Source organism: Lithobates pipiens, unplaced genomic scaffold, assembly GCF_037356315.1.
Source record: "Lithobates pipiens isolate NorthernLeopardFrog02 unplaced genomic scaffold, aLitPip1_a1.2 Scaffold_23, whole genome shotgun sequence".
Taxonomy (NCBI): Eukaryota; Metazoa; Chordata; class Amphibia; order Anura; family Ranidae; genus Lithobates; species Lithobates pipiens.
In genome coordinates this window covers 271960733-271987205 of record NW_027507785.1, presented here as the reverse complement: position 1 = coordinate 271987205, position 26473 = coordinate 271960733, and the positions used below count along the sequence as shown (strand labels likewise).

General features: G+C 42.1%; 1 protein-coding gene across 1 annotated transcript in view; it reads right to left on the bottom strand.

The window, feature by feature from the left end:
• The window catches only part of ASTN1 (astrotactin 1), an 846340-nt gene that overhangs the window by 104402 nt on the left and 715465 nt on the right, over window positions 1–26473 (bottom strand). The window contains exon 14 of the mRNA XM_077453189.1: window positions 17893–18020. Coding sequence (XP_077309315.1) covers window positions 17893–18020 — 128 coding nt within the window. The remainder of the gene's footprint in view (window positions 1–17892; window positions 18021–26473) is intronic.

The window sequence follows — 26473 nt, the reverse complement described above, 5'->3', positions numbered from 1 at the left end:
AAATGTGAATGCTTTATGCTACCCCCCTCTTTTCAAATATTTTATTGATAATAATACAGTACATACTATTAGTACAAATTTCGAAATTAAATAAGATAGACATATATATGTGTGAAAGGCTTCTCGATCAACATATATAGATGAACATATATTATTTGCTATTTTCTTTATATTTCTTAATATAAAAGGTATTGTTCATATATTATTTTAATCAATGACTTTCAACAATTAATACAATTGGTGTAAAGTTGAATAAAGAAAGTAATTAATTGTTTATAAAATAACCTTAGTTTGATGTGAATAACAACAATGTAATCTGTTAGTCTATGAAATAGTAAATAATGAGATAGTTGGATAATTTTTTAATATAACCAGGGCCAAGATCCAGCCATATGGCTTGGCTTATCCTGAAAAAAAAAAATAGATTTGACTATCTCAATTGTGTGTATATAATAGGTTTGTTCTAGATGAAAAATATTTGATTTGTAATAAATTAGATTAGATTACAGTGTATTAAAATATCATTAAGTCTTTGATGTGAAGAAAATGTTAAGAGTAGATGGAAGAACGGGAAATGGAGGAGGGATGGAATAAAGGAGAGGTCTCCAGAAGGAATTGATATTTTGGTTAATCATATATTGTTTTATATTAAAACAAGTAATAGTAAATATCAGACATCTTCAGGGTAGTAAAAGTGTATAATCGAAAGCTGGTGGTAGGTGGTGATTTATCCATGGATGCCAGAATGGTTGGAATTTGGAAAATGTATCTAATAAGATTGCTTCTGTTTTACCATGAATCATTGCTTGTGTCACTCTGTGTTTGGCCGATACTATGCATAGTGTGGTTGATTGCCAAGATTTTGCTATGGATTGTTTTGCTGCAGTGGTAACATATAATAAAAGTTTGAATTGACGTTGTGTCAAGGTTTGTGGTTTATTATTTAGAAGAGCTATCGTTGGATCAGGAGGTATAATGCATTCGAACATGGATGAGAGTATGTTAAATATTTCAGACCAAAAGGTACGTACTATGGGACAGGTCCACCAAATATGTAAGTGAGTACCAGGATCATTACAGCCTCTAAAGCAGTGTACTGGGTATTGAGGGTGAAATTTTGAAATTCTTGTGGGAACAAGGTACTATCTGGTAAGTACTTTATAATTAGTTTCAAGGGCTGTGATATTAGGTGTTACTGATTTAGTAGATTGCCAGATTTGGGGCCAGTTCAGTGTGTTTAATTGGAGGTTTAGGTCAGTTTCCCATTTGGTAGTATAAGTTGGGGGGGGGGGGGGTGGTTGTGTGTGACAGTAATTGAGCATATATATCAGAGATAAGTCCTCATCTATGGGGGTTTGATTTAAATGTTTGTTCAAAGATTGTATATTCAGGGGCTGTGGAATGTGAAGGTGTAAGATGATTGGTTTTATAGAAATGGTGTGCTCTTGTTAGTCCTGCTGTCTATTGGAACATTTTAGCTTAAGACTATTCTGTAAATCATGAATAATTAATATGTTATAATACGTGTATCGCTATCAGGGCCGTATTTAAGGCCGGGCAAAAGGGGCAGCTGCCCTGGGCCCTGTCATTTTTGTGAGGCCCAAAGCAGCTGCCTCATACTTGCCAACTATCCCAGTTTAAATTCCCTTGTACCTTGACGTTTTAGTCTTGTGCTGTGTCCCGATATCTCAGTGTGAAGTGCTGGTACTAATACTGCCGAGCTCTGCCCTATTGTTGTGTACAGATGACTCACCTGCAGACCCTTTGTTTACATGTAAATAACCAGCATTCACATGTAAATAGTGGCAGCAATACTAAGTAAATTGCTGAGGCCCGCAGCATTGATATTTGAATAAAGGCGGCAGTCATATGTATATCAATGCAGTGAAGAAATTATGTGCTGTAACCTCTAGCAACCAATCAGTGAGAAGTATTACTGTATAGTAATCTCTAGCAACCAATTAACAAGCAGAAATCATTCGCTGTAACCTCTAGCAACTAATCAGTGAGCCGTAATGTGTGCTGTAACCTCTAGCAACCAGTCAGTAAGTAGTAATGACATGCTTTAACAGCTGGCAACCAATCACAATTGCTGCCTGATCTGACACAGTAAACTGATTTTAAAGCGGGAGTAAGCCCGCTGACTTTTTTTTTTTTTAACAGCTGTAAGGGAAAAGACATAATGAACTAGTGTGCACTGCATACTAGCTCATTATGAAATACTTACCTTAGAACAAGGCGTCGCCATCTCACTCGGTCCACACCGAGGGAGCTGACATGTTCCCTCAGTTTGTCTTACGGGTATTATAGGCTTACCTGTAGGTCAAAGTTAAAAAGTTACCTATACAACCGCTTTAAGTCTAGCTGCTATTTATTGTATGTCTCAGAGCAGGTGGAGAGTGAAATTGTATTGGGGGGGGGGGGGGGGGGTGCAAAATAATGTTTGCCCAAGGTCCAATCAATATTAAAGATGGCCCTGATCGTTATGATTGGTTGAATGAATAAAGGAGGTCTTCTCCTTATAGTAAAGGAAATATATCATCTAGTGCACTTATCATAATATGCATTATATTTGAATCTGATTGGTGGGCAGAGATGGTCCAACCCACCTGCTTTTTATACCTAACATGATGAGCCACGCCCAATAAACAAGTCTCTGCTCTTCACTCCAGTGTGTGTGTCTGAATAAGCAGGACTTCCAGGTCCCTGAGGTCAAGGTAAGGTTAGAGGGAGGCCAAAAGTAAGAATTTAACCCCTATAGAATCTGTTCAAATGTTTTTTTCTCAGCCTGTATCTATGTGTACATGGCCAGCCAAAGTAGAACAGAAGACACACGTTTTCCTGGTTTGCATAGAGTAAGGGGGGGGGGGGGACTATAACCCCTACCAGTTTTTTTGTCACCTGTGTGCCATTGGGGAGATTTTCCTTCACTTGCTGGCCCATAGCCAACACAGAAAGTGAGAGGAAATCCCTCCAATGTCAGGTCCTTAGAACAAGAGTTCCTATTGGAAGATTCCCCCTCTATTGGTAATGGTCACCAAAATAAATAAATATAGTGAATCTCGCTAACAGGGAAACAGACAGGAATAAAAAAAACTGACAGATGTTCTACCTCCTCTGCACTCCATCCAAAATCAAAGTACTAGTTTAAGTACTGTAGCGTTTTTTAAATGTTTTTATTATTATATTAACCACTTCAGCCCAGTCTTTTTTTCACACAAATAGAGGTTTCTTTTGATGGTATTTGATTATGTCTGCGGCTTTAATTTTTTGCGCTATAAACAAAAAAAGAGCGACAATTTCGAAAAAAAACACAATAATTTGTACTTTTTGCTATAAATATAATTTTTTTTTAAAAAGCAAATGTGTTCCTCAGTTTAGGCCGATATGTATTCTTCTACATATTGTTGGTAATAAAAAGCGCAATAATCGTATATATTGATTGGTTTGCGAAAAAGCGTATACAAAATAAGGGAAAGATTTATGGCATTTTTTATTATTATTTTTCTTTTTACTATTATGGCAGACAGATCAGACACTTTTGAAATTTTTTTGGGAGCATTGACAATTATACAGCAATCAGTGCTATAACAATGCACTGATTACTGTAGAGATGTCACTGGCAGGGAAGCTGTTAACACTAAGGGGCAATCAAGGGGTTAACTGTGTTCCCTAGTGTGTGTTCTAACTGTAGGGGGATGGGAGTGACTGGAGAAAATGACAGATTGTTGTTCCTAGCTAGTAGGAACTCATGATCTGTCTCTCTTCTCCTCACAGAACAGGGATTTGTGTGTTTACACACACGTTCCTGTTCTGGCTCCCGCGCCCACGATTACGTGTGGTCAGCAGTCTTCAGCACGCCTGCAGTGCAGCCTCCAGTGGCACACACGTGCCTGCTATCCTGCTTAAAGGGACCAATGTACACCTACAACGGTTAACAAGATCATGCTGATCTGCCACAGTATAATGATGGCGGCTGGTCGGCAAGCAGTTAAACAATGCTAGCCTCTTGAATTAAAAGTTATACTTTAAGCGACTGTATATTCATAGAGAAAAAAAGTAAGTAATACATATTTACAGTATTGATGATTTCACTGTTCTGCTTAGCAGAACATTGGGATAATTCTTGAAAAAAAAAAAAAATCACATTTACAACTATTTGTACTGACGTGCTCTTGCAATTTTACCATCTACTAAGGTAGATGTTGCTATATATGGAACTCCTTTTCCTAAAATGCAGACATAGCAAAAACAAATTTATCAATGCCATGGATTTCTGCTAACAATACAGTTTATTTACAGGCTCAAGCCAATGACTTTTATTGAGTGGTAGGTCATCGCAGGAAATCACAGTCCTTGCTAAACAGTTTATGAATCATAATCTGCATGAATAAAACTGCCAAGGAATGCTTTCTTTTAGACTGATCTTAAGCTGGGAGTTTTTTTTAGCAATGCAAATAACTACTGGAATGGCATTTGTGTCATTCAGGGTTTGAACTTGCAGTCAAATGATCTAAGAGGGAATGGATAAAAGATTGCTCTTTGCATCTGACATGAACTCCCAATTCTGCCAGCCCAAGGTACCCAATCATATGGTGGAAAATTATGTCACATATGTGGACATCTCTACTTTTGACTGCATCTATCTATATGTGTACATGATCATCGATTAACCACTTCTACAGTGCTCTCTACAGCCTGGAAATTTGGACTAGGTTCCAAGTGTTTGAACCTGTATGATCCAACTCATGAGAGGCCAAACTCAAAAGATCAAAATGCCCATGTCTGAAAAAAGAGCTCGGCTGGGTGGCCTGATTGTCCAGTCAATTGGATTGTATATTCTGTAATGCCCTCTATACAAAAAAAGTTAACAGGCTCAACAAATGAATCAACTAACATGCTTATAAAAGTGTTCCTCCTCCATGAAAGACAGGTAAATGATGATAAAAATAAAAATGTAAACTAGTTATGTTTGTCTGTAAATACAATAACATTTTATAAAGTATCTTCTTTTCTAGTTTTTGTATTTTAAACTAAACTCTTATGCCACCTACACACAACTTTTTCCGTTAGAATAAACTCAGACGATCTTTCCGACAGAGTTCCACTTAAACGGACTTGCCTACACATGATCACACCAAAGTCAGTTAGTTTAGAATGCGATGACGTACAACGGGACTAGAAAAAGGAAGTTCAGTAGACGGTAGCCAATAGCTGCCCTTGCGTTGTTTTTGGTCCGTCGGAATAGCATACATACAAACGGTTGTCCTCATAGGAATTTACTCAATCAGAAAGATTTAAAACAAGTTCTATTTCTAAGTCCGTCAGAATTTTTGAAAGATAAAGTCAGATGAAGCCAACACATGATCGGAATATCCGATGGAATGATTCCGTCTGACCTTTTCTGCTGGAAAGTTTGACCGCGTGTACACGGCATTCGTTTAAATCAACTAAATACGCTCCACGTGCATCACAATAAAAAGATGATTAGCGTGCCCTAGTGATACATATATGTTCTGCCGCAAAACAGACAATTGGGAGTCGCCAATTATAAACTTTGATGAGGTGAAAAGCCGGGTGCATGGCATTCTGGTAAATGAGAAACTGACGGGCGACATTAAATGACATACATGACAAATTTTTCGCATTTGGCAGCCCTGGCTAGATTATTTCCCTCTAACACATTTACCTACATGCTTTCTAGAATTATAATCCAACATTATGGGTCAACATATCTACAGTAAGCCTACAGGACAGAGATGCCCCCCCCCCCCTTTTTTTTCTCTTCTATTCTTTTCTCTCTCTCACTTTTCTATTTCTCTTTCTGGACTCCCTCTGCTAAAGCATTGCCATTTTCTCTTTTTAGTTGTATGCCTTTAAGCAAGAGTAGTACTTCTTTTTGGTCCTATAGACGATTGTACTACTCTCTATAGCTTAAGGGCCCCCTAGTTGAAAGGCCCCCTTTTTTTTACAAAACAATCACATTTCCAGACAGGGCCTTGATAATTGATTATATACTGGTAAGATATTGGGACCAATGGTCCTTCACCCCTATGTTATTGGTGAATGGTACGAATTTGTGGAGAGGAATTTCTTCTGTACTTTTTCATATTTTAGCACAGATTTTTGGATGCAAAACAGTTAACTTTTTCTTGTCATATATTGTCAAATATAATAAAATTCAAGTGAAAAAAATAAAAAATAAGTGATTAAATGTCATATAGTTAAGTTTTTTGCCCCAAAAGCTTCTATAGCTGGGCTGCTCAACCTTTTGAAGAACGAGCCTTAAGATAACCAATTGCGGGCCATAACGAGCTATGACGTTTTACCACCCCCCAAACAGAAAACGTACACAAGCTTTACTGTTCTGAGCCCCCCATAGAGCTGTTTTTACACTGAAAAACACAAAACAATGTATACTGTAACTCATACAATGTATATTGTATTGTAGAAATACATACATTTGAGCAAAACAAAACCACAGGGGCCCAATCTCTTATCCCCTATGTATAAAAAAAAACGTCTTTACTGGCATCTGTAGGTTTTTTTGATGGCCTAAGCAACACCTCTGTGTAGGGATCATATTTGTTACACAGATAATTTGCTTGTTTTAATGCTCCTAAAATATTGTGACCATGTGTAGTGTAAGTCCACACTCTCAGCTTTTTTTTAAGTTTTACTGTAGCAGGAACATAGTTCACAGTTCTTTTTCCAAATTTCAAATATGCCTCTGACTCTTTGCAACCAACTTTTACAACATTGTACAGTTTAAGAGTTCCCTTAGATGGGTTCCCAATGGGGCCTATATTGGAGTTACCCCAAAGGGCAAACCTCCTTGGGCCATAATCTTACATAGTGGTATTCTGTGGGCTTAACTATCTATTTTTGCCCTATAGTTCATCCAGCTCCAGATTATAAAGAATGGAGCTAGCCCCTCCAACAGTATCCACCCGGGGGAGAGGTTTCCCTAAAAAGAATACTAGCCCCTGCTTACATATTACTCATACCTGAAGGATCAATGCTGAGGCTGCCAAGCACTGCAATAATTTCTGCTAATACAGTAAAAGCTGTGGACCTTTCAGTGCTGAGGATGTGGAAACCTTCTGAACAAATTAATGAGGTGGGCAACTACATGGCAAATGAGGTCTAATGTAGAAAAATGTAAAATAATGCATTTGGGTGGCAAAAATATGAATGCAATCTATATACTGGGAGGAGAACCTCTGGGGGAATCTAGGATGGAAAAGGACCTGGGGGGTCCTAGTAGATGATAGGCTCAGCAATGGAATGCAATGTCAAGCTGCTGCTAACAAAGCAAACAGAATATTGGCATGCATTAAAAAGGGGATTAACTCCAGGGATAGAGCGATAATTCTCCTGCTCTACAAGACTCGGGTTTGGCCGCACCTGGAGTATGCTGTCCTGTTCTGGGCTCCAGTTCTCAGGAAGGATTTACTGGAAATGGAATGAGTACAAAGAAGGGCAACAAACCTAATAAAGGGTCTAATAAAGGGTCTGGAGGACATTAGTTATGAGGAAAGGTTGCGAGCACTGAACTTATTCTCTCTGGAGAAGAGACGCTTGAGAGGGGTTATGATTTAAATTTATAAATACCGTACTGGTGACCCCACAATAGGGATAAAACTTTTTCTCGGAAGGGAGTTTAACAAGTCACGTGGCCACTCATTAAAATTAGAAGAAAAGAGGTTTAACCTTAAACTACACAGAGGGTTCTTTACTGTAAAAGCGACAAGGATGTGGAATTCCTCTCCACAGGCAGTGGTCTCAGCGGGGGGGGGGGGGGCATCAATAGTTTAAAAAAAAGATTAGATAAGCACCTGAATGACCACAACATACAGGGATATACAATGTAATACTGACATATAATCACACACATAGGTTGGACTTGATGGACTTGTGTCTTTTTTCAACCTCACCTATTATGTAACATTGGGGGTTATTTACGAAAGGCAAATCCACTTTGCACTGCAAGCGCACTTGGAAGTGCACTGAAGTGCACTGAAGTGCACATAGAAGTGCAGTCACTCTAAATCTAATGTCGTGTACACACGATCGGAATTCTGATGGTTTTTCTGATGGAATTCTGCTCAAGCTGTCTTGCCTACACACGGTCACACCAAATTCCGATCGTTTAGAACGCGGTGGCGTACAACACATCCAATGAACTAGAAAAAGTAAGTTCAATAGCCAGTAGCCAATAACTTCCGTCTCGTAGTTGAATCTGAGCATGCGTGATTTTTGGCGTGTCGGAATTGCATATACATGATCGGAATTTCCGATAGAAAGTTTTTCCGTCTGGAAGGTTGACAACATGCTATCAATTTTTGGCTGGCGGGAATTCGGACAGCTAAATTCCAATGGAGCATACACACGGTCGCATTTTCAGATGAAAAGCTCTCATCGGTCTTTCTGGCCGGAATTATGATCGTGTGTACACGGCATTAGGGGTAGATCTGAAATGAGGGGAAGCTCTGCTGATTTTATCATCCAATCATGTGCAAGCTAAAATGCTGTTTTTTTTTTTCCTTGCATGTCCCCCTCGGATCTACAGCAACTTTACTTCCAAGTGCACTTGTAGTGCAAAGTGGATTTTCCTTTGGTAAATAACTCAAAATGTAACCTGTCTGGCACCAACAACAATGCCATGTTCAAAGCCACTTAAAGTGGAAGTAAACCCATCGATTTAAGCAGTTTAAAAAAAAAAAGGCATGCAGGAAATGCTAACTGCACATTGGCTGTGCTCTCAGCCAAACTATCAAACCATCCAATGGCTGGTGTCATAACGAATCACATGTGCAGCACCATAGCAGTGGAAGATTAAACAGAGGCAAAGATGGCAGCTTCCTTGGCTGAAAATGATAGGGGAGTTTACTTCCACTTTAAATACCCTTTCTTCCCCATTCTGATGCTCGGTTTGAACTTCAGCAAGTCATCTTCACCACGTTTAGATCCCTAAATGCATTGAGTTACTCCCATGTAATTGGCTGAATTGTGTTAACAAAAAATTGAACAGGTATACCTAATAAAACAGCCAGTGAGTGTATATTGAACATTATGTACAGCCCTTTGGTGATATCAGGGATTGCATTTGAGGCCCCCTTTAGCTCATAAATTGATAACCGCTGCTTTAAATATTCACAGAACATGCTGTAACAACTGCCTTGTGTTGAACACACATCCATAAAAACATAAATTTTAAATTGGCAGCACAGCGACTGATGCAGTCTACGCTCACAAAGCGCCGGATGCTGCCGTCCTTTCCTTGAATTTGCATTGAAGAAGGAAACAAAATGAAATCTGGCCAGGATTTGGCAAGGAGGTGGCTTGCAGTATTTGTGAGATACAGGAGACCGGGCAGAGTCAAAACATCCTTAAAATCCTTTTTATCATATTAACAAAAGGTCAACCTCATCTGTTTAAGTCACGTTACCAATTTCCATAAAGGGAAGATAATGTGTGTGCATGTATAAGGTTACAGCGTAAGCAAAAAAGGAGAATCGCGGACAGCTCTCGTGATAGGTGAGCGGAGAGTAATGACAGATCCCACTTATCTATGAAAGCTGCTAATTAGACAGGGTTCATACAATATCCGAGCGCTGACTACGCAGCATATGTTAGAGTGGGATAAGAAGATGTCTAAGAAAAACGTAATGGTTCGATAATGTCACTGGGCTGATTAGCATTGTCTTGTGCTGGAATTGTCGAACTGTGAATTTCACGTCAGAACCTTTTGTTTATTTCCCATCACAACACTATGGTACAATGTCGGTAGCCAAGATGTTGGCCTCATCTAAAGGGGAACTCCAGCCAGTAAATTCTGAGCTGCTGGTTAAAATCTGCTTTCATCAGGTGTGCTTGTTCCTAGTTGCAGCATTGTGTGGATGGGAAGAGGGGAGGACGTGCATTGCATTGTGGGTAATGGTTGGTTTTATTAATAATATTATTATTAGCCCTTGTACACACGGTCGGACATTCCGACAACAAAATCCATCGGATTTGTTTCCGACGTATTTTGTCCATAACTGGTATTGCATACACACGGTCGGACAAAGTTGTCAGAAAATCTGATAGTTCCGAACGTGATGACGTTCGTTTGTTATGACGAGAGTACATTCAGGCTAGTAGCCAATAGCTTTGGTCTTGTAATTTGATCTGAGCATGCGTGGCACTTTGACCAATCGGAATTCTCTACAAACGATCGGACAAAGTCCGATCAGATCATATTGTTGAAAAATGTTATATCCAGCTCTCAAACTTTGTTGCTCGGACATTCCGATGGAAAAAGTCAGATGGAGCCCACACACAGTCAGATTATCCGACAACATGGTCCGATCGGACATTTTCCGTCGGAATTTCTGACCGTGTGTACAAGGGCTTAGACTGGATTTTTATAATGCAGACAGTTTGTGCAGCACTTTACAAAATAAAGGGAGACAGTATAGTTACAATACAAAACAAGAGGGTAGAAGAGTTTGACAGTATGTCTGAAACTGACGGCAGCTGATTATTGTTAACATTTGTACACTAGGGGCACCATTTTAATAATATTTAAGAGGGTAGGAGAGCCTTGCTCCAGACAGCTTACAATCTAAAGGGAAGGGCAAGTGATACAAAAGGTAATAACTGGGGGGGGGGGGGGGGGATTAGACAGAGGTGGTAGGCTTCCCTAAAGAGAAGAGGAAGGAATCACCTAGAGGTGGGCATAGTTACAAAGTTGTTAAGGTTGTATAAAGACATCAGTCCATCCAGGTCAACCTGTGTGGGTGTGTGTATGCGTTTATGTCTCTAGTGCCGCGTACACACGAGCGAACTTTTCAACATCCAAAGTCCGAAGGACTGAGTCCGTCAGACTATCCGATCGTGTGTGGGCTGCAACCTTCGAAAAATCCGCTCGTGTGTATGCTACTCCGACGGACTAAAACCGACGCTAGGGCAGCTATTGGCTACTGGCTATGAACTTCCTTATTCAAGCCGAGTCGTACGTCATCACGTTCGAATCCATCGGAGTTTAGTGTGATCGTGTGTGGCCAAGTCCGCTCGGCCGAAAAGTCTGTCAGAACTCCGTCGGAATTCCAGCAGAACTCCGACGGAACTCCTTCGGAAGTCTGTCGGACATAAGTCCTCTCGTGTGTACGGGGCTTAGCACTTCCCATATCCCTGTATATTGGTTACTCTAGGATGCCAATCTAAGAATTATTTTAAATAGTTAACACTCTAGCTTACAGCACTAATTATGTAAGGGCATTCCACATCCTTACCACTTTAACAGCAAAGAACCGCCTACGCAGTTTAACCACTTGCTTACTGGGCACTTAAATCCCCCCTCCTGCCCAGACCAATTTTCAGCTTTCAGCGCTGATGCACTTTGAATGACAATTGCACGGTCATACAACACTGTACCCAAATTAAATTGTTACAATTTTTTCACACAAATAGAGCTTTCTTTTGGTGGTATTTAATCACAGATGGGGTTTTTATTTTTTGCTAAACAAACAAAAAAAGTTGGAAAATTTAGAAAAAAAAAACATGTTTGTTTCATAGTTTGTTATAAAATTTTGCAAACAGGTAATTTTTTTCTCCTTCATTGATATGCGCTGATGAGGCGGCACTGGTGGGCACTGATAGGCTGCACTGGTGGGCACTGATAGGCTGCACTGGTGGGCACTGATGGGCACTGATAGGCACAGTTAAGGCACTGATAGGCACAGATAAGGTGGCACTGAGGGGCACAGATAAGGCAGCACTGATGGGCACAGATAAAATGGCACTGATAGGTACCACTGATAGATGGCACTGATAGGGGGCACTGATAGGTAGCACTGATGGGCACTGGTAGGTGACACTGATGGGCACTGGTAGATGATATTGCTGGGCAGCACTGTTGATGAGGCACTGATTGTGGGCACTGATAGGTGGCACTGTGGCCACTGATGGGTGGCACTGTGGGCACTGGTAGGTTGCGCTGGTGGGCACTGATGGGCGGCGCTGTTCTGTACTGTTAGGTGGCACTGGCAGGTGGCACAGGTGGGCACAGGTGAGCTGGCACCAGCTCTCCTTGATCGGGACCAATGTTCCTTTCACAGCCGCTGGTGATCAGGTTTTCTTTTTTTCTCCTCATCCTGTCAGCACAAGAAGAAAAAAGAGCTGATTACCGGCTGTTTATGAAACATGAACCAGCTGTCACTGGCTGAAAGCTGATCACATGTTAAGGGGTCAGGATACTCCGATCTGTGCGCTGCACATGCCCAGCAGGGGGGCGGGCAGGCTGCTGGGGCATGGAAGGACATCAATAGACGTACTCCCGGCAAAGTGGGTCTGGGCTGTAGCCGTCATTCAGCTATACCATGTATCTGAAGAATTTAAGGTTATACTGCATCTTGTCCAACTTAATTGAGTGGCCATGTGTCATCTTGAGTGAGACTGAACAATTTTATCCCTCTGCAAGAATCACACTTCACACTATAACATGCAGCGGCTCACAGCAGGAGTCTGGAGCATCTCCATTCACAGTTTCAGCCAAAATTTCATGCTGAGATCGGACCTGAAATGCATCAAAAGATGCACAGGACTCCTGTGAAAATCGCACCAGAGCCGCTGCGGAGATATGTGAACCGGATCCATAGAGAGCTGGCAACAATATCCTGCTATGCGAATTGGATGCAGGGAGACCCCCATCCAATTCACATAGGTGTGAACCCAGCCTTAAGGCTGGGTTCACACTGCTGCGGGGGGAGATCCGGATGTGATTCGCACCGCAAATCACATCCGATCTCCGTAGCGATGCGAGTAAAGCCATACAGATAGTATGGCTGAATTCGCATCGCTCCCGCAGCAAACTCGCACGGGACCCTTTTTTTGGTCCGCAACAGAATCGGATCGCTTGGGGGTTCACACCATGCGATCCGATTCCTGTGCGAGTCGGCAGATCGCACTGCGATATGCGGACGGATCTGGGGGTGTCATTAACATATCATTGACACTCCCAGCCGTCCGCATAGGGCAGTGTGAACTGCCGGCGGGAGGTGTGCGATGCGGGAAAACGCCGCGGATTCGCAGCGTTCCTGCATCGCAGCGGTGTGAACCCGGCCTAAGTGTGTAGCCTTTTCTCATAACTGTGGTCCCTTATTAGCTTTGTTGCCCTTCTCTGGACTTTCTCCAGCTGCAGCACATCCTTCCTGAGGACTGGTGACCAGAATTGGATGGCATACTCACGAAGTGGCTGTGTCAGAGTTTTATACAGTGGTAAAATTATAGATTTATCTCTTGAGTATATCCGCTTTTTAATGTATGTTATTAGTGTGCAAGTCTTGCTTGATGCAGCTTGGCATTGTATCAACTAGGACCCCCAGATCCTTTTCCATCCTTGATTCCCCCAGAGGTTCTCCCCCTAGCGTGTAGTTTACATTCATATTTTAGCTCCCAAGTGCATTACTTTATATTTATCGAGGCTGATGAAGGGATTGGTGTAGGGAGTTCCAGAGGAAGTGAAAGGTTCTGGAGAAGTCCTGATGTGAACTAAAGAGGAGGTGATGAGGGAACTAGATAGCAGAAGCAGAATGACACAAATAGCCCAAAAACAATCATTTATTAATATTGCAGCTTACCAATTCCTAGATATGATGGCTACATTAGCATCCTTTTTAGGCTTTCTTTCTTTTTTTTTTTTTTCATCTGGTGATGCAGCCAGTAAGTTTTTTGTTTTTCAACTGGCTTGCAGTAACAGGGAGGAGACAGACCATTTAACACTGGTGGGGTGCTTGAAATTATTTAGTTATGTAACACTTCATTTATTATTTATTTTATTCCAGGTACTTATATAGCACCGTCAATTTACGCAGCACTTTACTTTATTTGTTTCAGGTACTTATATAGCGCTGTCAATTTACGCAGTGCTTTACTTATACATTGTACATTCACATCAGTCCCAACCCTCAAGGAGCTTACACTCTAAGGTCCCTAGCTCACATTCATACATACTAGGGACAGTTTAGACAGGATCCAATTAACCTACCAGCATGTCTTTGGAGTGTGGGAGGAAACTGCAGTATGCGGAGGAAACTCGCGCAGGCACAGGGAGGACATGCCAACTCCAGGTAGGTAGTGTCGTGGAAGGTATTCAAATGAGCAACCCTTCTTACTGCTAAGCAAAAGTGCTATCCACTCAAGTGTTATCCCAAAAGCAAAAAAAGCTGCTCATAAAGTATTATCTGGAATTTGGCTTCAATTTGTTAGTGTAGCTAAATCTACTGATACATCTAACACTCCCCTCCCCCTAGACTGACAATGATAGTGTCTGATGTGCCCCCTGTGCACCTTCATCCATATGGGGGCATGCTAATACAGGAGGTGTGTTACTGGCCAGATCACCAGGTAAAAACAGAGGGAAAATTACTAAAAAAGATAAGCCCTTTAACCACTTAGCGACCACCCTATAGCAGTTTCTGGACTGCTGCCTGCAGGGGGTGCGTGTGTAGAGTATGTGCTGCTTCTGCTGTGAAAATTGTGGGTCGATGTTCTCCAGCACCCACCAATTGCCGGTAAACTGCACAGAACAGGGATGTGCTGCAAACAAGACAGATCCTGGTTCTGACAGGGGGGAAGCCATGGATCCTGTGTTCCTGCAAAGCAGACATTAGAATCCATCTCTTCCCCTAGTAAAAGGAGAACATATAGTAAACACAAAAACACTGGTTAGGCATGCATTTAACCCTTTGAACACCCTAGATGTTTAACCCCTTCGCAGCCAGTGTCATTAGTACAGTGGCAGTGTATATTTCACTGTATATACACTGTGTGTATTAATGTCACTGGTTCTCGAAAAGTGTCAAAAGTGTCAGTTATGCCGCGCACACGCGATTGGCAAGTCAGACGGAAGCTTTTCATCGTATATTCCGATCGTGTGTATGCCTCATCAGACTTTTTTGGATGAAAATTCTGACGGACCTAGAAATAGAACATGTTTTAAATCTTTCTAATGGAACCAATTCCTATCCGGAAAGCCGCTTGTCTGTAAGCTGTTCTGACGGACCAAAAACAAAGCATGCTCTGAAGCAAGTAAGAGACAGAGGCTACTGGCTATTGAACTTACTTTTTCTAGTCCCATCGTACATGCTGTACGTCAACGCGTTCTTGACGGACGGACTTTGGTGTGATTTTGTGTATGCACAACAGTTTCAGTGGAACTCCGTTGGAAAAACCTTCGGAGTTTATTCTGACGGGAAAACCGGTCATGTGTACGCGGCATCAGTGTTTTGTCTGCAGCAATATTGCATTCCTCGCTATAAGTCACTGATTGCCGCTATTACTAGTATAAAATAAATAAATAAATAAAAATACCATAAATATATGGTTAGATGTCATATAATGTGTGTACTTACCTGTATATTTTCTCTTCTTTCTACAGTGTATTTAATGTTGCTCTACTGTGCCATATCGGGTCCTGAAGAAGGCAAGTTACTGGCGAAACGTTGACCTGGCAGATTTGGTTACCGGAAGCATACAGTTCTACAAGTGTTTTCACGTTTTTTTGATACCTATATACTTATGGTCTTCCGGGACCTTAGTAGAGTTTAATTTTCTGCATTTATTTGTGGAACAATTTTAGGCTCATGTGCCTCTGTTTTTATGAATTTTGTGCAATAAAATAAATACTTTATCAAAGTGTTGTCTCCATGTTGAGCCTCCAAAGTCAGGTTAGTTAGGCGGGTCCCGACATATCTGGCCCCGCAATTGTTTTGCATTTCCTGTTTTAAATGTGGCTGTAGCCAAAATCACTTTCTATGTAGCAGGTTATCCCTTTCATGACTAAGCCTATTTTTGGCATTTGGTGTTTACAAGTTAAAATCCATATTTTTTGCTAGAAAATTACTTGGAACCCCCAAACATTATATATATATATATTTTTTTAGCAGAGACTCTAGAGAATAAAACGGCGATTGTTGCAATATTTTATGTCACACGGTATTTACGGTGTTTTAAACGGTGTTTTAAACGCAACTTTTTGGGAAAAGGGACACTTTCACAAATTAAAAAAAAAAACGAAACAGTACAATTAACACAATTTTTTGGCGTAATGTGAAAGATAATGTTACGCCGAGTAAATAGATACCAAACAATGTCACACTTTATAATTGCACGCACTCGTGGATTGACGACAAAATACGGTACCTAAAAATCTCAATAGGCGACGCTTTAATTTTTTTTTACAGTTACCAGGTTAGCATTACAGAGGTCTAGTGCTAGAATTATTGCTCTCGCTCTGATGATCGCAGCGATACCTCACATGTGTGATTTGAACACCGTTTACATATGCAGGCGCGACTTTCATATGCGTTTTCTTTGCTTCGCAAGCTCGCGGGGACGGCGGGCGCTTTAAACATTTTTTTATTTTATTTTATCTATTTTTAAATGAATAAATTGTTTACAAAAAAATTTAAAATGTGATCACTTTTATTGCTGTCATAAGGAATGTAAACATCCCTTGTGACAGTAATAGGTGGTGACAGGTACTTATGGAGGGATCAGGGGTCTAAAAGACCCTCGATCCCTCCTTTACACTTCAATGTATTCAGATCGCTGAAAACGGCGATTCTGAATACTGTATATTTTTTTAAAACCGTCGCCATTGGCAGCCGAGTAAACAGGAAGTGACGTCGTGACGTCGCTTCCGTGTTTACTATTAGGATACTGGAACAAAGCCGATTACGGCTTTGTTCCAGTGCCTCCCCAGCAGCCAGAGGCATCGGAGCTTGAATCGGTGCTCCCGATCAAGCGGGAGCACCGGTAACAGTGGCGGGAGGCGGCGGGAGGCGGCGGGAGGGGGGGACGTCCCCTCCCACTCCTCTGGCATAACAGTCGAGTGGCTTTTAGCCACTTGGTTGTTATGGCTGGATAGCCAATCACCCGCTGTAAAAACGGTACCGGGATGATGCCTGTAGGTGCGGGCATCATCCCGGTATATCCCCCGGAAGCCAAGTACGCACATCTGCGTACGCTCGGCGGGAAGGGGATATATATTGACCTACATTTCTGAAGAAAATACTTTTTTTTTTAATTGGATGTGTTTTATAGCAGAAATGAAAAAAGTTTGTTTTTTTTCCAAAATCTTTTTTTGTTTATAGCGCAAAAAATAAAAACCTCAGTTGTGATCAAATACCACCAAAGGAAAGCTGAATTTGTGGGAACAAAATTATATCATTTTTTTTTTTCGATACAGTATCACAGTAAAGTAACACAGCAACACAGTGCTGTATTGCAAAAAATGGCCTGGATATGAAGGTGGTCAATCTTCTGGAGGTCAAGTGGTTAAGCAGACTCCAAATCAAGGTCCCTTTTTGTTTTACATCACAGCTTTCCTCGAGCTCAGACTGAATACGATTACAAGACTCCATTCCCTCACAGCAAAGTCATTCTTTGGCTGTATCAGGATTCAGGAAGCCTTATGAATGTAACATTTCCTTCGCAAACCTGTCTGAGACATCACTACCCAGAGGTGGTTTCATCGATCTGTAGCTTATGTGTTATCACTCAATATTATCACCTTTTAATGGTTTATCAGGCTTTTCACTCACATAAAAAAAAAATTCCGAGACTGACACGCGATAACTCATTAAAGGGTGATAATATAGGTTTTAAACACCCAGTAAACAATATACTTCAGTATGTTAGGAATAAGTAGCTAATAACACAACAACAGTGTAGAAAAAGTACATTTCACCAAGGTAATTCGCATTCATGCGTTCCTTTGACAACCTGACTTTCACACTACCGTTAAGCATGCAATTTCCAAATCTATTAGACATCTCTTGATCTGCTCTCCTGTCGCATTGTATTGAACCAGCTGTGAGTGGATAAATAAATGGATTTACTGACCTGTCAGGAAATCAGGGTCGGGAACAGGCTCAGATATCTCTTCGTGACACTGAGTTTCTGATGGTACGGTGGTAACAAGAAGGCCATCTGGCAGCTGGTGCTCCAAACCGCGAGCAAAGTTATTTTGTCTGAAACAGAAAAAAAGATCAATGCTAGTGAAGGATTGGGCAGGGAAATTTAGCCTTTGGAGGTGGTTCTTAATGAGTCTTCATATCAGTAATGTAACGAATCAAAGTGTAGTACACAAGTATTAATACATTTGTGATAAGAGATAGCTAATAGTTGTAAAGAGGGATGGGCGGCAAACTTCAAATCATATAGCTGGCTTTTAGTTTGTACTAACTTAGAAGTAGACTCTGGGCACATCTCTAACTGGGTCCTTTTGAGGTATCACATTTTACTAACTATATAGGCAGATAGTTTACTGCTATGTGATAAATGGCTTCATATATATTTTTTACCAATCTGTATAAGATTTGCCTAAATCCTAGTCCTCTTCAGGACTGTCTTCCTTCTGATGCATAAAGTTTACTCTTATTAGGGAGTCCATAATAGGTAATGATTAAATATCTTTGTCCACTATGGTCTATATGATATTGTAGGCTACATATTACCTAATAGTCTCCTTTATATAGATATATCATTGGCCCCCTTGTGTGCTCTGTCACCCCATTGGCCTTCTCTTGATGCTCCTGTCCCCACCCAAGGGGGTTGTCTGTGCATGAGTGATTTGGTGCTGAGGTATGCTTTGTGCAGTGGATATATATATGCATCAGATTATAATGTTTTCTTTCAATGATGATTGATGTAATTATTTTGTTGTAGATATATTCATACAATGCTTTCATATGTCCTGATGAAGCGATCTTGGCAAAACGTGTTGATACACGGGGACTAAGTTGTAAACATCATTACTATCTACAGAATATGTGAAGAACCATTGTTGTATGAATATATATGGTTTGATGTACCCAAAGTACTATTGGTTTTAAATCAGATATATACAGTACATACTGTGAGGGGGTTCGCTCGGTAGCGGGTGTGTGTGACCCCCTGGATGGGTTCACAACACAAAGTCAGGCACAGCAGACAGCGGTGTAGGTGCAAAAAAATAAAAGATCCGGTTTATTTAGGCTACATGCAGTGATACATATAACAGCCAAACAAAATAAAACAAGAAAATAAATCCTGGTCAGCTTGACCTCTAACTACACACGTAGACTCCCTGTCTAACAACTGGGTGCAGCCTTGTGCTGCCCCAGTCCCTTTCTCTATTGTAGGGGTTTGCCACACAGGCGTTAACTCACCGCACAGAACAGATCTCAGACTCCCCAGTCTACACACACACAACTGGTTCCAGGATGGAGCATCTCCCTATGCATGCTGGGGTTTTTTGTAGAGGTCTTAATGAGCCCACTTACTACAGCTGGGCTCATTAACTCTTCCCCTCTAATTGTAAAAGTCTGCATAAAGCCTGAATCTAGGACACACATATTTCCCATCCTGAATACAACCAGGTGATTTTACCTGCGTGCTGCCACATACCCCCCCCCCCTCTTGTTTCAACCTTGGGGTTGTAACACAAGCAGCCAGACACGCATGTATCCGAGACAAAGCATCCACATTCCCCATTTTAACACCAGGGTGATGCTTAACTGTAAAGTTAAATTCCTGTAGGGCCAGGAACCACCTATTTACCCTTCTATTGGTCTCCTTGTTTTGAGCCATCCACTTTAAAGGAGCGTGATCAGTCACCAGGTCAAAGTGCCTACCTAGCAGATAGTACCGAAGGGAATCTAGAGCCCACTTCACTGCTAAACATTCCTTCTCAATCGTGGAGTAATTTACCTCATGGGACTTTAACTTCCTGCTGAGGTAAATGACTGGGTGCTCTTCCCCGTTCCAGACCTGGGATAACACTGCTCATAACCCAACGTCTGATGCATCAGTTTGTACAACAAAGTCCTTAGAGAAGTCTGGTGAGTACAACACTGGCTGGCTACATAAGGCTGTTTTTAAGGACTGAAATGCTTCCTCAGCCTCTGGGGACCATTTAACCATAACCGACTCTTTCCCTTTTGTCAGGTTGGTGAGGGGCACAGCCTGAGAAGCAAAATGGGGAATGAATCGTCGATAATAGCCAGCGATTCCCAGAAAGGCTCGTACCTGTTTCTTGCTGTTGGGACGTGGCCAACTCTGTATGGCCTCGACTTTATTGACTTGGGGTTTTATCACCCCCCTCCCAATAGTGTACCCAAGATATTTGGCCTCCTCCTGTCCAATGGTACACTTCTTTGGATTGGCCGTAAACCCAGCTTCCCGGATAGAGTCTAGGACTGCTTGTACTTTTGGCAAATGTGAGACCCAGTCTGTGCTATGGATAATCACATCATCCAGGTAAGCTGCAGCATATTTATGATGGGGCCTCAGAATCTTATCCATTTTCCGCTGGAATGTTGCCGGTGCATTCTGTAACCCAAACGGCATTCTCTTATATTGGAATGCCCCATCTGGGGTTACAAACGCAGTTTTCTCCTTGGCCGACTCGGCCAGGGGAATTTGCCAATACCCTTTGGTGAGATCAAGAGTTGTCATATATCGGGCTGTTCCCAGCCGGTCAACCAACTCATCTATACGTGGCATGGGGTAGGTGTCAAATTTTGTAACTTTATTTAATTGTCTAAAATCGTTACAAAACCGCCAGCTCCCATCAGGTTTGGGCACTAGTACCATAGGACTGGACCAGTCACTCTGGGACTCCTCTATCACACCCAATTCCAGCATCCTTTGAACCTCCCCACGTATTGCCTCCCGTCGGGCCTCTGGTATTCTATAAGGTTTTAGTTTTACCCTTTCTCCTGGCGGGGTGATAATGTCATGCTCTACGCCAGATGTTTGTCCCGGAAGCTCAGAGAAAATCTCTTTGTTACGAAGTACAAACTCTTTAACCTCCTGTTGTTGGGGTTTCGATAAGGTGTCTGCTATTCCAACCTCAGGAACTAAGCAATCAGGCTGTACTTGTGACAAAGTCTCTGCGACTAGGGATTCCCTATCCCTCCAGGCTTTCAGCAGATTGACGTGATAGATCTGCTCCGGCTTTCGCCTTCCTGGCTGTCTAACCCTGTAGTTCACCTCACTAATTTTTTCAATTACTTCATATGGACCTTGCCATTTGGCCAGAAATTTGCTTTCAACCGTAGGGACTAGCACCAAGACCCTATCCCCCGGGGAAAAAGTACGTGTCTTGGCCCCACGGTTGTACACTCTCTGCTGTGCTAACTGCGCTTGGGTTAAATGTTCCTTTACAATTGGCATTACCTGTGCAATTCTATCTTGCATCAGGGCGACATGCTCAATCACACTCCTGTGAGGAGAACTCTCATTTTCCCAAGTTTCCTTGGCGATATCCAGCAGCCCTCTTGGGTGTCTCCCATAGAGCAACTCGAAGGGTGAGAAACCCGTAGAGGATTGGGGTACCTCCCTAATGGCAAACATCAGATAGGGTATTAGACAATCCCAATTCTTTCCATCTCTATCCACCACCTTCTTTAACATTTGTTTTAGGGTTTTGTTGAATCTTTCAACCAACCCATCTGTTTGGGGGTGATACACAGATGTACGCAATTGCTTCACTTTGTACAACTTGCATAATTCTTTCATAACCCGGGACATAAAGGGTGTACCTTGGTCCGTAAGCAGTTCCTTACAAATACCCACGCAGCTAAAAACAAGGGATAGCTCTTTGGCTATGGTTTTGGCCGAGGTATTTCGGAGAGGAATTGCTTCCGGATAACGGGTGGCATAGTCCAATATAACCAAAATGTACTGATGCCCCCTAGCAGACTTCATTATCGGACCTACCAAATCCATTGCGATCCTCTCAAAGGGGACCTCAATGATAGGAAGAGGTACCAGTGGGTTACGGAAATGTGGCATAGGTGCCGACTTCTGACACACAGGGCAGAAGGAACAATACTTTTCTATTTCCTTCATGACCCCAGGCCAATAGAATCTCTGCAATACCCTCTCTCTGGTTTTCTCTGTCCCCAGATGACCTCCCAGAATGTGTCCATGAGCCAATTCTAACACCAACTTCCTGTAAGGTTTGGGCACTACAAGTTGCTCAATGGTTTCTTCTGCCCTTTGAGCCACTCGATATAGCAGGTCCCTTTCCATAGTGAAGTAAGGATAAGGGCAAGTCTTATCTGGGTTCACTAACTCGCCATCTATTTTCACCACATTTTCCCGTGCCTTTATTAGGGTGGGGTCTTTTAACTGTTCTGTGGCAAAATTTTCCCTGTGAACCTCAAGATCCGAAAACTCCACAGACGGCATGTTTTCATCTGAGGATGTTGGCTCCTCCCCAGTTTCTCGAGTTTCCCCCGCCAATACCGACAAGGGAAATTCAGGAGAGTCCTCACCACTCCCAGAGGAATTCTGGTCATCTTCCTGGTTTATAGGAGCACCAATGGGGGCCTCAGGACAATCCCAGAGTTCCCAGAATTTTGGAAAATCTCTTCCCACAATAGCATCATGTGGTAACTGAGACACTAACCCCACCTGATGAGAGAGGTTACCTTTGGGGGTCTCAAAAAACACTGAAGTTACAGGATACTCTCGGGTGTCCCCATGCACACAAATAACAGCCACCCTGTTCTTCCCAGAGACCTCTGTAGTAACTAATTCAGCTTTTATCAATGTTACCAGGCTACCTGAATCTAGCAACACATCAACATGTCTACCATTAATACACATTTTACATAAATGTTTCTCAGGTCCCCGAATGGCAGTGCATGCAACTGTCGCAAACAGCGACTGACGTCTCTCCCTTATAAAGTCACATTGCATAGGCTCATCCACAACTGGGCAATTGGCTGCAATATGTCCCTCTTGCCGGCAGCGGTAGCAAATAATTTTTTTCGCTGCCTCTTGCAGCATGGGCTTCCTGGGCTGCTCCCGCCAGACCTTAGGTAGAACTCCCACCCTCTCACTCTCTCCGCCCTCACCCCTTGGAGTCATCTTACCCGCCACTGGGGATGATCTGGTCTTAGGGGGGAAAGTCTGTGAGTCCCTGGAAGAGGTGGTCAAGTTCTCTGTAACCAAGTACCTCTCAACCAGATCCACAAGTTTATCTGCATTTTCTGGGTCTCCATGGCTTACCCATTTTTGGATGGCAGTAGGAGGAGCTCTCAGGAAACGATCCATAACCACACGTTCCACAATGTTTGGTGCGGTCAAAATCTCTGGCTGCAGCCACTTCCTGCTCAGGTGAATGAGATCATACATTTGAGACCTGGGAGGTTTTCCAACCTGAAAAGTCCAGTTATGCACACGCTGAGCCCGGACTGCCAGGGTGACACCCAGCCGTGCCAATCTTTCTGCTTTTAGCACCACATAGTCTTTTGCTTGGTCAGGCTCTAGGTCATAATAAGCTTTCTGCGATTCCCCAGTTAACAGAGGGGCCACCAGTCCAGCCCATTGCTCCTTAGGCCACTTTTCCCTTTCAGCAGTCCTTTCAAATGTGGTCAAAAACACCTCCGGATCATCCTCTCCAGTCATTTTTGTCAGTAAACGGCTCACACCAAAGGTTGCGGTATTATTGTACCCACTTGCTTCATTGGTCTGCGGACGTTGCTGTATCAATGTCTCTATTTGCTGTTGAAATTTCTGCTCTTGCTTCTGCAACAGGTCTATGAAGCGGGCTTCAGATCGCTGCTGGGCTTGTTGCTGAGCTTCCAAACTCTGCTGCAAAGTTGCATTTGTCTGCTGCTGATTTGCATTTGCCTGCTGCTGGGCTTCCAAACTCTGCTGCAAAGTTGCATTTGTCTGCTGCTGATTTGCATTTGCCTGCTGCTGGGCTTGTTGTTGAGCTGCAAGGCTCTTTTGTAAAGCTGTATTTGTTTGCTGCTGGTTTGCATTTGCTAGAGCCAGCTGTCTCAGTATCTCCTCCATGCTGGCCTTAACAAAAAAAAAAAAAAAAAAACTGCCAAAATTCTCCACCAACTGTGAGGGGGTTCGCTCGGTAGCGGGTGTGTGTGACCCCCTGGATGGGTTCACAACACAAAGTCAGGCACAGCAGACAGCGGTGTAGGTGCAAAAAAATAAAAGATCCGGTTTATTTAGGCTACATGCAGTGATACATATAACAGCCAAACAAAATAAAACAAGAAAATAAATCCTGGTCAGCTTGACCTCTAACTACACACGTAGACTCCCTGTCTAACAACTGGGTGCAGCCTTGTGCTGCCCCAGTCCCTTTCTCTATTGTAGGGGTTTGCCACACAGGCGTTAACTCACCGCACAGAACAGATCTCAGACTCCCCAGTCTACACACACAAAACTGGTTCCAGGATGGAGCATCTCCCTATGCATGCTGGGGTTTTTTGTAGAGGTCTTAATGAGCCCACTTACTACAGCTGGGCTCATTAACTCTTCCCCTCTAATTGTAAAAGTCTGCATAAAGCCTGAATCTAGGACACACATATTTCCCATCCTGAATACAACCAGGTGATTTTACCTGCGTGCTGCCACAATACATTTTACATTTTACAACTGCTCACTGTCTGCCACGCCTCTCTGCCAATCCCTACACTGGCTATCGATCGCCCAGCAAATTAAATTCAAACAACTAACCACAACATACAAAGCCATTCACAACTCTGCCCTGAGCTACATCACCAATCTTGTCTCTAATTATCACCCAAACCATCCTCTCTGCTCCTCTCAAGACCTCCTACTCTCAAATTACCTTGTCTCCTCCTCCCATGCTCATCTCCAGGATTTCTCCAGCGCCTCTCCTATATTCTGTAACTCTCTACCTCAATCTGTCCGGCTATCTCCTACTGTAGCTGCCTTTAGTTGATCCCTGAAAACTCATCCCTTCAAGCCTACCACACCTCCAACTAATCTTTTACCACTTACATCAACTCATTCCCCACAGTTACAACCCTTTCTACCACCTGCCCCTCCCTATTAGATTGTAAGCTCTTCTGAGAAGGGCCCTCTTGTATTTTATTGTATTGTAACTGAATTGTCTCTCTTTTATATTGTAAAGCACTGTGTAAAATGTTGGTACTATATCAATTCTGTATAATAATAAACAATAATAACATTTTGTGAGTTGTTTCTAAATATGGTATATAATAAAAGCTTATGATTTTTTATGATGTGTGTTCTCCATGCCTGGCCTCTATAGTCCAATTCTTATTTTTTCCTTTTTCTCTAATGCCGCGCACACATGACTGGACTTTTCGACAGCAAAGGTCCGGCGGAACAAATCTGTTGGACAATTCGATGGGCTCCATCGGCCCTTTGCTGTCCAACAATCTGACGAACTTTAGAAATAGAATATGTTTCAAATTTTTCCGCCGGACCCAGTTCCTATGGAGAAATCCACTCGTCTGTATGCTAGTCCGACGTACGAAAACCGACGCTAGGACAGCTATTGGCTACTGGCTATGGACTTCCTTATTCTAGTATGTCAACACGTTTGAATCCATCGGACTTTGGTGTGATTGTGTGCGGCCAAGTCCATTCATTTGGAAAGTCCATTGGAATGCTGCCAAAAGTCCATTGGGAAGACTGTCGGACCTAGTCCGTTGAAAAGTCCGGTCGTGTGTACGCGGCATAAGTCCCTATTATGGATGTTTTCCGTGAGTGTCATATATTTTTGTCAAACTTCAAATAAGTTCAAATGCTGAATATGAGCCCAATTAATTACATTCAAACTTAATTTTTCAAATTCAAAATGCCCTTGTTTGGGCTAATAGGCAAAGGAGTGTCAAAAATAACACGGGGAAGGGCGCTGCTTTTGGGGAACATGTCATTTACAGCTTTAAAAAAAAAGCAGAGCACAGACCCATTCAAGAGTCTGCTATGTATTTTGGGTGAAGAGTTTGGAGGGGTCTGTGTGCTGTTTTTTTACTTAAAAAAAAAAAAGAAGAAGCTTGCAAAGAATGTAATTTTCCAGCAATTTAAACTGAACATATATATTTTTTAAAATTGGTAAATGTAACTTTTACTGTAACACATCCAGTAACACTGCAATGATGATGCAAAAATGCATAGAGCACCCCCCCCCCCAAAAAAAAAATATATATATATATATACTGTATATACCAGACCCTTTGAGTCTGGTATCAATTTTAAGGGGGTGGAATATTTTGTGAATAAAAAAAACAAATATGCTTGAGGTTCCCTAGGACATCTAAACAGTTGTGACTTCTATATCTGATTTTTGACTCCCGGCAAACAGGCAAAGGTTTGGGCATTCGTCCACCAAAGTTTAGTATAAGCGTAGGTTTGGACCAAACCGCCAACTCATCCCCAGTGATAAATATAATTTAAAGGAGACCAGTAAAAGTATAAATATAGATGATTTTATTACGGTTTTGCTTCTAAAACTATTAGTTGCCTGGCTAGTACAATATGCTGTCCAAAGATGTATTAAAGTAATGAGGCACTAGGCAAGGTAAAAACATTGCACCCCACCACTATCACTTTGATTGAGATTGACATTCGGAAAGATTGCAGTAGGCACAGAGTTGCCCAAATAGCATTGAATGATCATGGCCATCAGACA